Source organism: Ranitomeya imitator, chromosome 4, assembly GCF_032444005.1.
Source record: "Ranitomeya imitator isolate aRanImi1 chromosome 4, aRanImi1.pri, whole genome shotgun sequence".
NCBI classification, from domain to species: domain Eukaryota; kingdom Metazoa; phylum Chordata; class Amphibia; order Anura; family Dendrobatidae; genus Ranitomeya; species Ranitomeya imitator.
This window is the reverse complement of record NC_091285.1, coordinates 668584690-668602674: the sequence shown is the minus strand read 5'-3', so window position 1 is coordinate 668602674 and position 17985 is coordinate 668584690. Positions and strand designations below refer to the sequence as shown.

General features: G+C 46.1%; 1 protein-coding gene across 3 annotated transcripts in view; it reads right to left on the bottom strand.

Moving 5' to 3' along the window:
- Positions 1 to 323: 323 nt before the first annotated feature.
- RGL3 (ral guanine nucleotide dissociation stimulator like 3) overlaps positions 324 to 17985 on the bottom strand; it is a 60252-nt gene continuing 42590 nt past the window's right edge. For 2 of the 3 annotated variants that reach the window (XM_069767208.1, XM_069767209.1), the window contains 3 exons: positions 9406 to 9597; positions 7945 to 8059; positions 324 to 3152 (listed from right to left, as the gene is read on the bottom strand). In XM_069767208.1, coding sequence (XP_069623309.1) covers positions 3058 to 3152; positions 7945 to 8059; positions 9406 to 9597 — 402 coding nt within the window. In that variant the 3' untranslated portion in view covers positions 324 to 3057. The remainder of the gene's footprint in view (positions 3153 to 7944; positions 8060 to 9405; positions 9598 to 17985) is intronic. The other variant, XM_069767210.1, reaches the window with a different exon arrangement.

Below are 17985 nucleotides of genomic sequence, written 5' to 3'. Positions count from 1 at the left end.
ATATTTGGGATGCAGTTGTCTGCACACCCCACCATAATGCATCTCACCAGAGCCAGGGATGCCGTCACAGGGCTCCCATCTGGTGGCAGAAGATTACTAATGTGGCCTCTGGACCAGGTCTTGTGTATTGATTAACGTTTGGAAAATTGTGGTAAATCCACATATATTTGAGGCATAGTTGTCTGCATACCCCACCATACTGCATCCCACCAGTGAAATTATCATTCCCAAATTCCCACCGTCCCCCAGGACCACCCCAGACAATGTCCCACCCACAAAAATGACATGAAATCACATACTAAAGTGCTTTTTTTTTTTATTTTACGAATCAAGTAGTTAGTGGTCACATTATTTTGGATGTCCGTCGTATTGGTCCATAGGATGATAATTGCAAAATTAATGTACATTGTTTGGTGGTTAAGTAACCCTTTGGTCATAGGGTGCACGCCTGGCTACGCATGGTGCAATTGTTGTAAAGATGAGAAATAAATAGATTTTTAGGGCTTTTTGTGATTTGGATTTTTAGCACTCTTGTAGCATGGAGAAGCCAGTCTGTTGTATAGCAGACAGAACTTCCTGTGACTAATTTCATGTATGGGCATAAATGGTGGTCACCCAAACAACGGAGTCAGGTGTTTGCTTCGCTTTCGCCCTTGTCATATACATTTTTGTCTAATATTTGGATAGGAGAAAGCTAATACAAGCCAGTCTATTGTACAGCAGATACACCTTCCTGTGACTACTTTCAGATCTCTACATGTACAGTAAAAATGGTGATCACCCAAACAGGAAGTCAGGTGCTCGTTAGCCTGAATTTCCAATAAATTGAGGAAGAATTAAATTAGGAAATAATTATAGATTCATCAATTGTATCCAAAACTCATTATACAAGATGAAGTCAACGTCTACAATACACCTGGCCTGTTGCCCAGAGCATCTTATTAGCTCGGAAATAATAAATCATAGCAGAGAAGTATATTTACATATTGAAAAGATGAGTTCTGTCCTTTCATCTCACAATTTCCCCCCACCATGCCCATTTTTTTTTGGCTCAGTCCGCACCACAGTCAATAATTGAAATGTCATAAGCAATTAAAGGGGATTCCTTACTGCCTCCAGATCTCCTGACCTACAATGTGGACGAGATATCCATGTGAATTGTGAGCGTCTGTACCTTCATTTTGTGCTTCAGTTTCAGGCCTAAATACTTAAAGAGGACTTGTGAGTTGCGATAAATAGCTCACTTTATTTATCTGGCGTACATGCCGCTGTTCTCCTGAATCCGGCGCTGTTTTTCTTTTCTTCCTGAGCCTCTCCATTCCCAAGATATGGCCTCCTCTAACCCTCTGTATCCAGAAAAGTGGGCGTGGTCCTCAAGTAGACTCCTACTTTGTAACGTTTATGTCCCCTCCCAGTTGTATAACAAGACTAAATTTACAGACAGTAAAGAAAGGGGCGATATCTCGGGAACGGAGAGGCGCAGGAACAAAAGAAAAACAGTGCCGGATTCAGGAGAACAGCGGCATTCATACCGGGGAGAGAAAAAAATCATTTAGGGTAAGTGACCGGTCCTCATTAATCTGAGGGTATTCATAAAATTTTATGAGTAATTTCCAATATATAGCAATATGATTAAAATATATTATCTTAAGAGCAATTCCTGCCACAAATCGATTCAAAGTAATTTTTATAAACATCATTTTAATTCTATGCCTCGGAATAGAACTCAAATGTTATATTCCGTCGCCTGGGAGGAGCTATATTATGCGCTGACCTTTGCCACCTGCTGATTAACAAGTGTAACACTATCCCTCTAGACAACAAAACGTGGTCCCTTGAGGATGAGAATGTAACTAGTATAATACTGTCCCTTATGAACTAAAATATACTGCAGGACGGCCTCCTAAGGACAAGAATAAAGCTACTATTTTACTGCCTTCTCTGGGTCCGAATATAGTCACTATAATACCACCCCCTATACACACAACTATAACTATTATAATACTGCACCCTGTAGACAAAAATGTGGTCCTGCACAAGTAGAATTATTTTTAGATAAGTCTGGAATTGCCCTCTAAGGCTATGTACACACGTATTCTTGAGATCTGTGGATTTTTCCGCAGTGGATTTGTGAAAACCGCAGGTAAAAGGCTTTGCGTTTTACCTGCGGAATTACCACGGTTTTTGTGCGGATTCTACTGCGGTTTTCTATTATGGAGCAGGTGTAAAACCGCTGCGGATTCCGCACAAAGAATTGACATGCTGCGGAATGTAAACCGCTGCATTTTGGCGCGTTTTTTTTTCCGCAGCATGTGCACTGCGGATTGCGTTTCCCATAGGTTTGCATTGTACTGTAAACGCATGGGAAACCGCTGCGGATCCGCAGCAAAATCCGCAGCGTGTGAACATAGCCTAAGTAATAAATCACAGGCCGTATGCCTCTGTCCGAATCCACATGAGTGTGAAACACGGTCCGAGTATGGACCACGATGTTTGTACTGACCACGGGTCTCGTGACATGTACTCAACAGCTTCAAATACGGCTATGGAGCCCTTTAATTTGGGTCAGGAGACCCACAGCCAGTCCGTCCATCCGGTCCACACGCCTTGAAATTTACCCAGGAAAAGTGTCACGTCCCAATCACTTTCCCATTCCATTTTGTCAGGTTCCTTTTTTTGAAAAATAAAATGATCACCAGCTTTCCAGTTATCTCATCCATTTTCTGGATCCATAAATTGGGTTATGCCATCCAATCGAGAACAAAAATATGAGGTGCGAGAACTTTCTAGGGTCCTTCTAAATAAATTGTCTCAGAGGAATACACATGTTGAATATTGGACGCACATTAGTAGCCATAATTTAGGGGTAACCACCAGAAACCTTTGTAACGGAGCGTGGGTCAAGAAAATCTGAAGGAAGACAGGTTTAGAAGATGGACTTTCCAGTTGATACAGTCTACGTTGTCATAATAAATATACATGAATAAAGTGTTATATTAATGGAGATGTAGTCCTCAGTGGCAGTCCTGCGGTATTGGCCTTTGGCAGCTCTTAAAATCAGCTGATTTTGACTCTCCTGCGTAACACAAAGTCAAAGTTGGCAGAAGTATTCATGGCATAATATACGTTGGCAGTGTCCGGGATGGTCAGTTCTGTAATGAATTGGAGAGAAAGAAAATTATGGTCGAAACCAAACAAAGTTGGATATGTAGAGATACTAATACTAAACAGTGGGTCAATTCACACGATAATCATCAACACGTCAGTACACCATCTTAGCACACTATCTTAGAAAACCATTTTAATACACCATCTAAAGACACAACCTTAGTACACCACTCTATCATCTTAGTACACAACCTTGTTACATCATGTAAGAACACAACCTTAGTACACCTTCTGAAAACACAACCTTAGTACACCACTATAGGACATAACCTAAGGACACAACCATCTTAGAACGTTATCAGTGGACCTTAGTATACCATTTTGAGGCACCGTCTAAAGACACAACTTTAATGCACCATCTTGAGACCCCATCTAAGGATATAACCCTAATACACCATCTTGAGACACTAAGGACTCAACTTTAATACACCATCTTGAGACCCATCTAAGAACACAATCTTAGTTACACCATGTTATAACTTCATATAAGCATATGACCTTACGACACCATCCAAAGACAACCTTGTTATATTGATTTAGTACAACATCTTGAAATACCATTTTAATACATCACGTTAGCATGTTATCTTGAGACCTCATCTAAGGACAAGTGCTTACTACACCATCTTAGGACACCAACTTAGTACACCATCTTAAAACATGCATACCAGGATGGGGATGAGGGGACCATATATACCATTATGGGGATGAGAGGGCCATGCACACCAGGATAGGGATGAGGAGCCATGCATACCAGGATAGGGATGAGGAGGCCATACATACCAGAATAGGGATGAGGAGCCATGCATACCAGGATAGGGATGAGGAGGCCATACATACCAGGATAGGGATGAGGAGCCATGCATACCAGTATAGGGATGAGGAGCCATGCATACCAGTATAGGGATGAGGAGCCATGCATACCAGGATGGGGATGAGGGGCCATGCATACCAGGATGGGGATGAGGGGCCATGCATACCAGGATGGGGATGAGGGGCCATGTATACCAGGATGGGGATGAGGGGCCATGCATACCAGGATGGGGATGAGGGGCCATGCATACCAGGATGGGGATGAGGGGCCATGCACACCAGGATGGGGATGAGGGGCCATGCACACCCGGATGGGGATGAGGGGCCATGCACACCAGGATGGGGATGAGGGGCCATGCACACCAGGATGGGGATGAGGAGTCATGCATACCAGGATGGAGATGAGGGGCCATGTATACCAGGATAGGGATGGGGAGCCATGCACACAAGGATGGGGATGGGGAGCCATGCACACCAGGATGGGGATGAGCCATGCATACCAGGATGGGGATGAGGAGCCATGCATACCAGGATGGGGATGAGGGGCCTTGCATACCAGGATGGGGATGAGGGGCCATGTATACCAGGATAGGGATGAGGGGCCATGTATACCAGGATGGGGATGAGGAGCCATGCATACCAGGATGGGGATGAGGGGCCTTGCATACCAGGATGGGGATGAGGGGGCCATGTATACCAGGATGGGTATGAGGGGCCATCTATACCAGGATGGGGATGAGGGGCCATGCACACCAGGATGGGGATGAGGGGCCATGCACACCAGGATGGGGATGAGGGGCCATGCACACCAGGATGGAGATGAGGGGCCATGCACACCAGGATGGAGATGAGGGGCCATGCACACCAGGATGGGGATGAGGAGTCATGCATACCAGGATGGAGATGAGGGGCCATGTATAACAGGATGGGGATGAGGAGCCATGCACACTAGGATGGGGATGGGGAGCCATGCATACCAGGATGGGGATGAGGAGCCATGCACACCAGGATGGGGATGAGGGGCCATGCACACCAGGATGGGGATGAGGGGCCATGCATACCAGGATGGGGATGAGGAGCCATGCACACCAGGATGGGGATGGGGAGCCATGCATACCAGGATGGGGATGAGGAGCCATGCACACCAGGATGGGGATGAGGAGCCATGCACACCAGGATGGGGATGGGGAGCCATGCATACCAGGATGGGGATGAGGAGCCATGCACACCAGGATGGGGATGAGGAGCCATGCATACCAGGATGGGGATGAGGGACCATGTATACCAGGATGGGGATGAGGAGCCATGCATACCAGGATGGGGATGAGGGGCCTTGCATACCAGGATGGGGATGAGGGGCCATGTATACCAGGATAGGGATGAGGGGGCGATGTATACCAGGATGGGGATGAGGGGACCATATATACCAGTATGGGGATGAGAGGGCCATGCACACCAGGATAGGGATGAGGAGCCATGCATACCAGGATGGGGATGAGGGGGCCATGGATACCAGGATGGGGATGAGGGGGCCATGCATACCAGGATGGGGATGAGGGGCCATGCATACCAGGATGGGGATGAGGAGCCATGTATACCAGGATGGGGATGAGGGGCCATGCATACCAGGATGGGGATGAGGAGCCATGTATACCAGGATGGGGATGAGGGGCCATGCATACCAGGATGGGGATGAGGGGCCATGCACACCAGGATGGGGATGAGGGGCCTTACATACCAGGATGGGGATGAGGGGCCATGTATACCAGGATGGGGATGAGGGGCCATGCATACCAGGATGGGGATGAGGGGCCATGCACACCAGGATGGGGATGGAGAGCCATGCATACCAGGATGGGGATGAGGGGCCATGCATACCAGGATGGGGATGAGGGGCCATGCATACCAGGATGGGGATGAGGGGCCATGTATACCAGGATGGGGATGAGGGGCCATGCATACCAGGATGGGGATGAAGGGCCATGCACACCAGGATGGGGAGCCATGCATACCAGGATGGGGATGAGGGGCCATGCATACCAGGATGGGGATGAGGGGCCATGCATACCAGGATGGGGATGAGGGGCCATGTATACCAGGATGGGGATGAGGGAGCCATGCATACCAGGATGGAGATGAGGAGCCATGTATACCAGGATAGGGATGAGGAGCCATGCACACCAGGATGGGGATGAGGAGCCATGCATACCAGGATGGGGAAGAGGGGCCTTGCATACCAGGATGGGGATGAGGGGCCATGTATACCAGGATAGGGATGAGGGGCCATGTATACCAGGATAGGGATGAGGAGCCATGATTACCAGGATGGGGATGAGGGGCCTTGCATACCAGGATGGGGATGAGAGGGCCATGTATACCAGGATGGGGATGAGGGGCCATGTATACCAGGATGGGGATGAGGGAGCCATGCATACCAGGATGGAGATGAGGAGCCATGTATGCCAGGATAGGGATGAGGAGCCATGCATGCCAGGATGGGGATGAGGGGCCTTGCATACCAGGATGGGGATGAGGGGCCATGTATACCAGGATGGGGATGAGGCGCCATGTATACCAGGAAAGGGATGAGGAGCCATGCATACCAGGATGGGGATGAGGGGCCTTGCATACCAGGATGGGGATGAGGGGGCCATGTATACCAGGATGGGGATGAGGGGGCCATGTATACCAGGATGGGGATGAGGGAGCCATGCATACCAGGATGGAGATGAGGAGCTATGTATACCAGGATAGGGATGAGGAGCCATGCATACCAGGATGGGGATGAGGGAGCCATGCATACCAGGATGGAGATGAGGAGCCATGTATACCAGGATAGGGATGAGGAGCCATGCATGCCAGGATGGGGATGAGGGGCCTTGCATACCAGGATGGGGATGAGGGGCCATGTATACCAGGATGGGGATGAGGCGCCATGTATACCAGGAAAGGGATGAGGAGCCATGCATACCAGGATGGGGATGAGGGGCCTTGCATACCAGGATGGGGATGAGGGGGCCATGTATACCAGGATGGGGATGAGGGGCCATGTATACCAGGATGGGGATGAGGGAGCCATGCATACCAGGATGGAGATGAGGAGCTATGTATACCAGGATAGGGATGAGGGAGCCATGCATACCAGGATGGAGATGAGGAGCCATGTATACCAGGATAGGGATGAGGAGCCATGCATACCAGGATGGGGATGAGGGGCCATGTATACCAGGATGGGGATGAGGGAGCCATGCATACCAGGATGGAGATGAGGAGCCATGCATACCAGGATGGGGATGAGGGGCCATGTATACCAGGATGGGGATGAGGAGCCATGTATACCAGGATAGGGATGAGGAGCCATGCATACCAGGATGGGGATGAGGGGCCATGTATACCAGGATGGGGATGAGGGAGCCATGCATACCAGGATGGAGATGAGGAGCCATGTATACCAGGATGGGGATGAGGAGCCATGCATACCAGGATGGGGATGAGGGGCCATGTATACCAGGATAGGGATGAGGGGCCATGCATACCAGGATGGGGATGAGGAGCCATGTATACCAGGATGGGGATGAGGAGCCATGTATACCAGGATGGGGATGAGGGGCCATGCATACCAGGATGGGGATGAGGGGCCATGTATACCAGGATGGGGATGAGGGGCCATGCATACCAGGATGGGGATGAGGGGCCATGTATACCAGGATGGGGATGAGGGGCCATGTATACCAGGATGGGGATGGGGGAACTATATATAACAGGTAGTTGATATAAAGTACAGAATTGACCACATTTTTTACTTCATTTTTTTTTCTAATTTCCACCTCTAAAACCTAGTTGTGTCTTATAGTCTGAAACATACGGTAGTATATGGTGAAAATAAAAAAAAATAAAAAGGAAGAAAATGATGTATGATAATAAAGTAAAGAAAATAAAAACCGGAGACGTATCCGTCCTCACCTCTACCCTCGGATAATAGCTGCACCAGCTGGAAATCGTCCGGTTTGCACGACTCAATGTTGTGTTTATGTAAGGCTTTCTGTATTACAATGCGGGATTTATCTTGGCTGGTGAGCTGGAGAAGAGACAAAATATTAGAAAATAACACTGGGGAGTGGGTAACATAGTAACATAGTTAGTAAGGCCGAAAAAAGACATTTGTCCATCCAGTTCAGCCTATATTCCATCATAATAAATACCCAGATCTACGTCCTTCTACAGAACCTAATAATTGTATGATACAATATTGTTCTGCTCCAGGAAGACATCCAGGCCTCTCTTGAACCCCTCGACTGAGTTCGCCATCACCACCTCCTCAGGCAAGCAATTCCAGATTCTCACTGCCCTAACAGTAAAGAATCCTCTTCTATGTTGGTGGAAAAACCTTCTCTCCTCCAGACGCAAAGAATGCCCCCTTGTGCCCGTCACCTTCCTTGGTATAAACAGATCCTCAGCGAGATATTTGTATTGTCCCCTTATATATTTATACATGGTTATTAGATCGCCCCTCAGTCGTCTTTTTTCTAGACTAAATAATCCTAATTTCGCTAATCTATCTGGGTATTGTAGTTCTCCCATCCCCTTTATTAATTTTGTTGCCCTCCTTTGTACTCTCTCTAGTTCCATTATATCCTTCCTGAGCACCGGTGCCCAAAACTGGACACAGTACTCCATGTGCGGTCTAACTAGGGATTTGTACAGAGGCAGTATAATGCTCTCATCATGTGTATCCAGACCTCTTTTAATGCACCCCATGATCCTGTTTGCCTTGGCAGCTGCTGCCTGGCACTGGCTGCTCCAGGTAAGTTTATCATTAACTAGGATCCCCAAGTCCTTCTCCCTGTCAGATTTACCCAGTGGTTTCCCGTTCAGTGTGTAATGGTGATATTGATTCCCTCTTCCCATGTGTATAACCTTACATTTATCATTGTTAAACCTCATCTGCCACCTTTCAGCCCAAGTTTCCAACTTATCCAGATCCATCTGTAGCAGAATACTATCTTCTCTTGTATTAACTGCTTTACATAGTTTTGTATCATCTGCAAATATCGATATTTTACTGTGTAAACCTTCTACCAGATCATTAATGAATATGTTGAAGAGAACAGGTCCCAATACTGACCCCTGCGGTACCCCACTGGTCACAGCGACCCAGTTAGAGACTATACCATTTATAACCACCCTCTGCTTTCTATCACTAAGCCAGTTACTAACCCATTTACACACATTTTCCCCCAGACCAAGCATTCTCATTTTGTGTAGCAACCTCTTGTGTGGGTGATGTCATGCAAAAATGTAATCTGACATAAAAATAAAAAATAAAAAATCTTAATGTATATTGGATGACAAGCCCCATCGTAGCTGTATTGGCAGCCATACTGATTGTCATCCATCTTTCCCTACGATCACGTTGCCTCTTACCAGTATGCTCTTATACAGGTTTCCATGAGTGTTTTCCATACTGACTCGGATAATACAGAGATCTGCAATCTGCTGGTTGTATACTGGGAGGGAGGGAGAGACTGGGGAGCGCGGTGACGAAATACATCGCGGTGCGTCTTCTCTGACCGGAGTGCTGGGCGGAGTGAGAGGTTCGATCATACTGCCCCGATCCTGCAGGAGTCATAAATTAAATATATATATATATATATATATATATATATATATATATAGCAGATCAAATTAACCCTATAATACCTATCATCCCTGATCTTGATTATTAGTGAGCTCATAGACATGTATATTGCGGGTGTATATGGGGGGATATGGCGGTATACTGGTAATATGTGGTGTGCTGCTTATGACGTGGCATGTAAGGTTATATGGAGGTACACTGATAATATGGAGCTATACTAAGGTAATATGTTGGTGTATGAGGGTTTTTTGGAGTTATACGGTGGCATATACAGTGGCTTGCGAAAGTATTCCCCACACACACCCTTGGCATTTTTTGTACCTGAAATTTCACTTTTTCTTTGGGGGTTTGCATCAGTTCAAATAAAGAACATACCTACAACTTTGAATATTTGTTTTTCTTTTTATTGTGACGCAAACAACAAATAGAACAAAAGTGTGAATAGTGTGCGTAACTATTCACCCCCCTAAAGTCGGTACTTTGTAGAGCCTCCTTTTGCGGTAATTTTAGTTGCAAGTCGCTTTGGATACTGTAAGTCTCTGAACTTTCCACATCTGGCCACTAGGATTTTTGCCCATTCCTCAAGGTAAAACTGCTCCAGCTCCATCAAGTTAGATGGTTTCCTCTGCTGAATAGTAATCTTCAAGTCTGGCCACAGATTCTCAACTGGATTAAGGTCTGGGCTTTGATTAGGCCACTCCAAAATATTTACACATTTCCCCATAAACCACTCGAGTGTTACTTTAGCAATATGATTTGGGTCATTGTCTTGATGGAAGGTGAACCTCCATCCCAGTCTCACATCACTGACAGACTGGAAAAGGTTTTGCTCAAGAATAACCCTGTACTTCGCAACATCCATCTTCCCCTTGACTTGGACCATTTTCCCTGTCCCTGCTGTCAAAAAACATCAGCACAGCATGATGATGCTACCACCATGTATCACTGTGGGGATGATGTTCTTAGGGTAATGAGCTGTGTTGGTTTGGCGCCTGACATATCGTGTCTTACAATTTTTGTGTGTAAATAAAGGCTTATTTTCTGACTACTCTTCCATAAAGACCACCTCTATAGAGTTTGCAGCTTATTATGATTATATGTATAAACACTCCAGTATCTGCTTGTGAACTCTGCAGCTCCTTCAGGGTTACCTGTGGTCTCTGAGCTGCCTCTCTGATTAATGCCCTCCTTGCCCGAGCTGAGAGTTTTAGAGGACGCCCTCTCTATTCAGGTCTGCTGTGGTACCATGTTCTCTCCATTTAAAGATAATGGAAATGATGATATTCTGGGGGATCATCAAAGATTGGGACATTTTTTTTATAACCTATCCCTAAGTTGTACTTCTCAACAACTTTGTCCCTGACTTTTTTGGAGATCTCCTTGGTCTTCATGGTACTGTTTAGTTAGTGGTGCCTCTTGTTAATGGTGGTGTTTGGTTAGTGGTGCCTCTTGTTAGTGGTGGTTTGGTTAATGGTGCCTCTTGTTAATGGTGGTGTTTGGTTAGTGGTGCCTCTTGTTAGTGGTGGTTTGGTTAATGGTGCCTCTTGTTAATGGTGGTGTTTGGTTAGTGGCGCCTCTTGTTAATGGTCGTGTTTGGTTAGTGGTGCCTCTTGTTAACGGTGGCGTTTGGTTAGTGGTGCCTCTTGTTAATGGTGGTGTTTGGTTAGTGGTGTCTCTTGTTAATGATGTTGTTTGGTTAGTGGTGCCTCTTGTTGATGGTGGTTAGTGGTGTCTCTTGTTAATAATGTTGTTTGGTTAGTGGTGCCTCTTGTTAATGGTGCTGTTTGGTTAGTGGTGCCTCTTGTTGATGGTGGTTTTTGGTTAGTGGTGCCTCTTGTTAATTATGTTGTTTGGTTAGTGGTGCCTCTTGTTAACGGTGGTGTTTGGTTAGTGGTGCCTCTTGTTGATGGTGGTTAGTGGTGCCTCTTGTTAATGGTGGTGTTTGGTTAGTGGTGTCTCTTGTTAATGGTGGTGTTTGGTTAGTGGTGCCTCTTGTTAATGGTGGTGTTTGGTTAGTGGTGCCTCTTGTTAATGGTGGTGTTTGGTTAGTGGTGCCTCTTGTTAATGCTGGTGTTTGGTTAGTGGTGCCTCTTGTTAATGGTGGTATTTGGTTAGTGGTGCCTCTTGTTAATGGTGGTGTTTGGTTAGTGGTGGCTCCTGTTAATGGTGTAATTTGGTTAGCGGTGCCTCTCCCTTCATGATGTTTGGTTAGTGGTGCCTCTCGTTAATGGTGTTACCGCCTTTCAGAAAAGGTAACGTGTATATACTGACAGACATGTGACAGATTACACACAGGGGGCGTCCTGTCACTAAGTATGTGACTTATGAAGGGAATTGCTTTCACCAGAAAATTGTAAAAGGGGGTGAATACATATGCACATACCAATTTTTTATTATTTGATCCCATACATTTAATTTATGGTATCCTTTATATTTTTCCTCACTTCATTTCACCAACTTAGACTATTTAGTGCTGATGCATCACACACAAATCGTATTACAAAAATATTTAAACACTGGTAGTAATATAACAAAATAGTTAAAACGCCAAGGGGGTGAATACTTTCACAACTTCAAGCCACTATAAAGTAATATGGCTGTAATATGGTGGTGTACGCGGTTATGTAGAGGTATACTGGTAATATGGTGGTGTATGAAGTGGAGGTATACAGGTTACATACTGATTTGTGAGGTTATTTGGAGGTATATTGACTACACGATGTATAATGTACTATGGAAGTGTTTTCTTGTGATGTTATATGATGGTATCCTAGTCATGAGGAGGAGTATTGGTTATACAGAGGTATATGAGATTGTATGTGCAGGAATATATAGTGTATACATTATACACATTGATCTAAAGCCCCCCATACACATTGGCTGTACCCTCGATATCGGTGGACTCGGCCGAAAGTCTAATGTGTAAAAATAAACTTCATGACTCTCCCCCGACAGAAGATGTTGGGGGAGAGAAGGAACCGGCACATCCAGTTTCGGACAACCAATCCTTTTGTTCTCAGAGTGACTTCTGGCAGCGACCCTAGCAGTAACACTGGGACAGACAGCTGCCCGACGGACTTTTCTCCAGCTGACAGCCATCTACAATGGAGGATATTTACTTTTGTCTTTATATCATAATACAATAAACTGGGCTTTCCGCAGCCACCTGGCTTTTGATCTTCCCATAACAATGAGCAGTTTTTTATGACGCTTACCAGGGCTTATATTGAAGTAGATGAAAGCAGGAAAGGATAAAATCTTCAATTCTATTTAAGAACTTACAGATAGGCTGTATCATTCCTTATCATGCAAAATGAAAAACTAACGCCCCGGCTGCTGGGGACAGTTTTTTTTTACTTTGTTGGATGTCTATGAGGTAAACCCTATTATTGTTTACTGTAAATCTTACTGTTTGCATAGGGCGAATACCTAAACCTGAGTGTCCGGCCCTGTGACTTTACCTCCACATTTCAAAGGAATCACCACCAAGACAATATCATCTGATAACACTGGTGTTCTACAGCCAAACTGGTTCAGGGACAAAAACAGTGGAACTTGAATAATTTTCCTGAAGTAAATCTGATGCTTATATTTGCTGATTGGCTCTAATTTTCGAGATCCAAAGAAGGTTGTAATTACTTATGATTCCGCTTATGCAGCTTATAGAAAAATTGCGTCTTTATCATTGTTGCATTGTTAGTAGCTCGTCTATTACTTTGTCTGTTTACTCTATTGAGCCTTCGGTATTCTATCATCTTAGGGCAACCAATAAAAAAAAACGCCAACTCAGCTCCGATGACCCTAATTACAGTGGCATCACCTACTTTTAGAAATGCTCTCTGTGTAAGGTATACAGCTTTTGGATTCCTTAGCTTAGTTTCTTAGCATATGGACATATCGTTTTTTTCAGATATGCCTCGTTCTTGCATTCACAAAGCAGGTTTTCTAGATATGCTTTACAAAGGCAAAACTTGACTACCATGATAAGGAAAGCCTACAACCTGTATATTGGCTGCAGAATAGGGGATCAGGACAAGAGTTGGGCTCCACACATACGTTGCAATAGATGTACATCACATCTTACCCAGTGATTGCATGGGAAGAGGTAATCTATGCCTTTTACAGTCCCAATGATCTGGAGAGAGCCAACGGTTCACACTAACAATTGCTATATCTGCATATATTTGCATTAGTAAAGGAGTTTCAAGGAAGAAAAATTGGACTTTACAGTATCCTAACCTTCCATCTGCATTACGCTCAGTATCACATACAGAAGGACTGCCGGTTGCAAAAGCACCAGAAACATTTTCAGTCTAGTCAAGTGAGGAAGAAGAGGGCGCTTGGTGTCGTGAAGCATCTCCCTCTCACAACCGAGACTTCCTGTCAGCAATCTCAACTGAACCACACCTTATAACACAAAGTGAACTGAACCATCTTGTTAGAGATTTAGATCTGCCTGAGAGTAAGGGTACCGTCACACTATACCATTTCGATCGCTACGACGGTACGATTCGTGACGTTCCAGCGATATCGTTACGATATCGCTGTGTCTGACAGGCAGCAGCGATCAGGGATCCTGCTGAGAATCGTACGTCGTAGCAGATCGTTTAGAACTTTCTTTCATCGCTGGATCTCCCGCTGTCATCGCTAGATCGGTGTGTGTGACACCGATCTAGCGATCTAGCGATGAGATCCAGCGATGCGTTCGCTTGTAACCAGGGTAAACATCGGGTTACTAAGCGTAGGGCCGCGCTTAGTAACCCGATGTTTACCCTGGTTACAAGCGTAAAACTAAAAAAAAACAAACAGCACATACTTACATTCTGGTGTCCGTCAGGTCCCTTGCCGTCTGCTTCACGCACTGTGACTGCCGGCCGTAAAGTGAAACCAGAGCACAGCGGCTGTGCTTTCACTTTCACTTTACGGCCGGCAGTCAGTGAGTGCGGGAAGCAGACGGCAAGGGACCTGACGGACACCAGAATGTAAGTATGTGCTGTTTGTTTTTTTTTAGTTTTACGCTTGTAACCAGGGTAAACATCGGGTTACTAAGCGCGGTCCTGCGCTTAGTTACCCGATGTTTACCCTGGTTACCCAGGGACCTCGGCATCGTTGGTCGCTGGAGAGCTGTCTGTGTGACAGCTCCCCAGCGACCACACTACGATTTACCTACGATCACGGCCATGTCATATCGCTGGTCGTGATCGTAGGTAAATCGTATAGTGTGACGGTACCCTAAGGTTGAGCTCTTAGGGTACCGTCACACTATACGATTTACCTACGATCACGACCAGCGATATGACCTGGCCGTGATCGTAGGTAAATCGTAGTGTGGTCGCTGGGGAGCTGTCACACAGACAGCTCTCCAGCGACCAACGATGCCGAGGTCCCCGGGTAACCAGGGTAAACATCGGGTTACTAAGCGCAGGACCGCGCTTAGTAACCCAATGTTTACCCTGGTTACCAGCGTAAAAAAAAACAAACAGCACATACTTACATTCTGGTGTCCGTCAGGTCCCTTGCCGTCTGCTTCCCGCACTCAGTGACTGCCGGCCGTAAAGTGAAAGCACAGCACAGCGGTGACGTCACCGCTGTGCTCTGCTTTCACTTTACGGCCGGCAGTCACTGAGTGCGGGAAGCAGACGGCAAGGGACCTGACGGACACCAGAATGTAAGTATGTGCTGTTTGGTTTTTTTTAGTTTTACGCTTGTAACCAGGGTAAACATCGGGTTACTAAGCGCGGCCCTGCGCTTAGTAACCCGATGTTTACCCTGGTTACAAGCGAACGCATCGCTAGATCGCATCGCTAGATCGGTGTCACACACACCGATCTAGCGATGACAGCGGGAGATCCAGCGACGAAAGAAAGTTCTAAACGATCTGCTACGACGTACGATTCTCAGCAGGATCCCTGATCGCTGCTGCGTGTCAGACACAGCGATATCGTAACGATATCGCTGGAACGTCACGAATCGTACCGTCGTAGCGATCGAAATGGCAGTGTGTGACGGTACCCTTAGGTTCCTGGCTACAGCAGTAAGGCTGAGCTCTTAGGTTCCTGGCTACAACAGTAAGACTGAGATCTTACTGTAGGTTCCCGGATACAGCAGTAAGGCTGAGCTCTTAGGTTCCTGGTTACAGCAGTAAGGCTGAGCTCTTAGGTTCCTGTCTACAGTAGTAAGGCTGAGCTCTTAGGTTCCTGGTTACAGCAGTAAGGCTGAGCTCTTAGGTTCCTGGCTACAGCAGTAAGACTGAGCTCTTAGGTTCCTGGTTACAGCAGTAAGGCTGAGCTCTTAGGTTCCTGTCTACCGTAGTAAGGACGAGCTCTTAGGTTCCTGGCTACAGCAGTAAAGCTGAGCTCTTTGGTTCCTGGTTACAGTAGTAAGGCTGAGCTCTTAGGTTCCTGGCTACAGCAGTAAGGCTGAGCTTTTAGGTTACTGGCTACAGCAGTAAGGCTGAGCTCTTAGGTTACTGGCTACAGCAGTAAGGCTGAGCTCTTAGGTTACTGGCTACAGCAGTAAGGCTGAGCTCTTAGGTTACTGGCTACAGCAGTAAGGCTGAGCTCTTAGGTTCCTGTCTACAGTAGTAAGGATGAGCTCTTAGGTTCCTGGCTACAGCAGTAAAGCTGAGCTCTTAGGTTCCTGGCTACAGCAGTAAGGCTGAGCTCTTAGGTTCCCGGCTACAGCAGTAAGGCTGAGCTCTTAGGTTCCTGGCTACAGCAGTAAGGCTGAGCTCTTAGGTTCCTGGTTACAGCAGTAAGGCTGAGCTCTTAGGTTCCTGTCTACCGTAGTAAGGACGAGCTCTTAGGTTCCTGGCTACAGCAGTAAAGCTGAGCTCTTTGGTTCCTGGCCACAGCAGTAAGGCTGAGCTCTTAGGTTCCTGGCTACAGCAGTAAGGCTGAGCTTTTAGGTTCCTGGTTACAGCAGTAAAGCTGAGCTCTTAGGTTCCTGGTTACAGCAGTGAGGCTGAGCTCTTAGGTTCCTGGTTACAGCAGTAAGGCTGCTCTTAGGTTCCTGTCTACAGCAGTAAGGCTGAGCTCTTAGGTTACTGGCTACAGCAGTAAGGCTGAGTTCTTAGGTTACTGGCTACAGCAGTAAGGCTGAGCTCTTAGGTTCCTGTCTACAGCAGTAAGGCTGAGCTCTTAGGTTCCTGGTTACAGCAGTAAGGCTGAGCTCTTAGGTTCCTGGTTACAGCAGTAAGGCTGAGCTCTTAGGTTCCTGTCTACAGTAGTAAGGATGAGCTCTTAGGTTCCTGGCTACAGCAATAAAGCTGAGCTCTTAGGTTCCTGGCTACAGCAGTAAGGCTGAGCTCTTAGGTTCCCGGCTACAGCAGTAAGGCTGAGCTCTTAGGTTCCTGGCTACAGCAGTGGAATCTCCTAGCGGGCGATGTTCTGATTTCTTTGTTCCACAACTGTGATCTTGTCCAATACCACTCCATGGAGGGCGATCTTGTGGCATTGCTGCAACATCATCAGTTTAATGGAAGTTCTGAAGATAAGTCGTAATCCAGAAGATTGGAGGTTCTTCATCAATTCGTCCAAAACAAACCTAAAAGCCATCTTGCTCTATAATGGCAATGCGCTACCTTCAATTCAAGATGGTTATGCAGTCCACATGATAGAAACCCATGAGAACATGAACATGAAACAGCTGTTGAGGTGCCTGACCTATGACCAACATTTGTGGCCCCTCTGTGGTGACATAAAGGTGGTTGCCATCTTACTTGGTCTCCAGGGTGGATACACAAAGTATTGCTGCTTTTTGTGTGAGTGGGATAGTCGTGCAAGAGAATATCACCACAATAAAAGAGACTGGCCTCTCCGACATTCACTTTTGCCAGGGAGTAAAAATGTCTTATCATTCAGCAATGGCCTACCCACATAAGATTTTGTTTCCACAATTGTTTATCAAGTTGGGCCTAATGAAGAACTTTGTAAAGGTAATGGATAAAAATGCAAAAGCATTCAGGTATCTCACTGATAAATTTCCAAAGTTGAGTGAAGCAAAGATAAAGGAAGGAGTCTTTATTGGAAATGAGATTCGTAAGCTAATTCAAGATGACGAGTTTTTCCACTTGTGGCAGGGTAAGGAAAAGGCAGCATGGGTAGCTTTCACATTAGTAGTAATTCATTTTTTTTTTGCAAACTATTAACAATTGGAGAAAAATCTCCTTAAGCCATATAAGGATCTTGGCCTGTAACATGTCCTTAAAGGGAACCTGTCACCCCGTTTTTTGAGATTGAGATATAAATACTGTTAAATAGGGCCTGCGCTGTGTGTTACTATAGTGTTTGTAGTGTACCCCGATTCCCCACCTATGCTGAGAAATAACTTACCAAAGTCGCCGTTTTCGCCTGTCAATCAGGCTG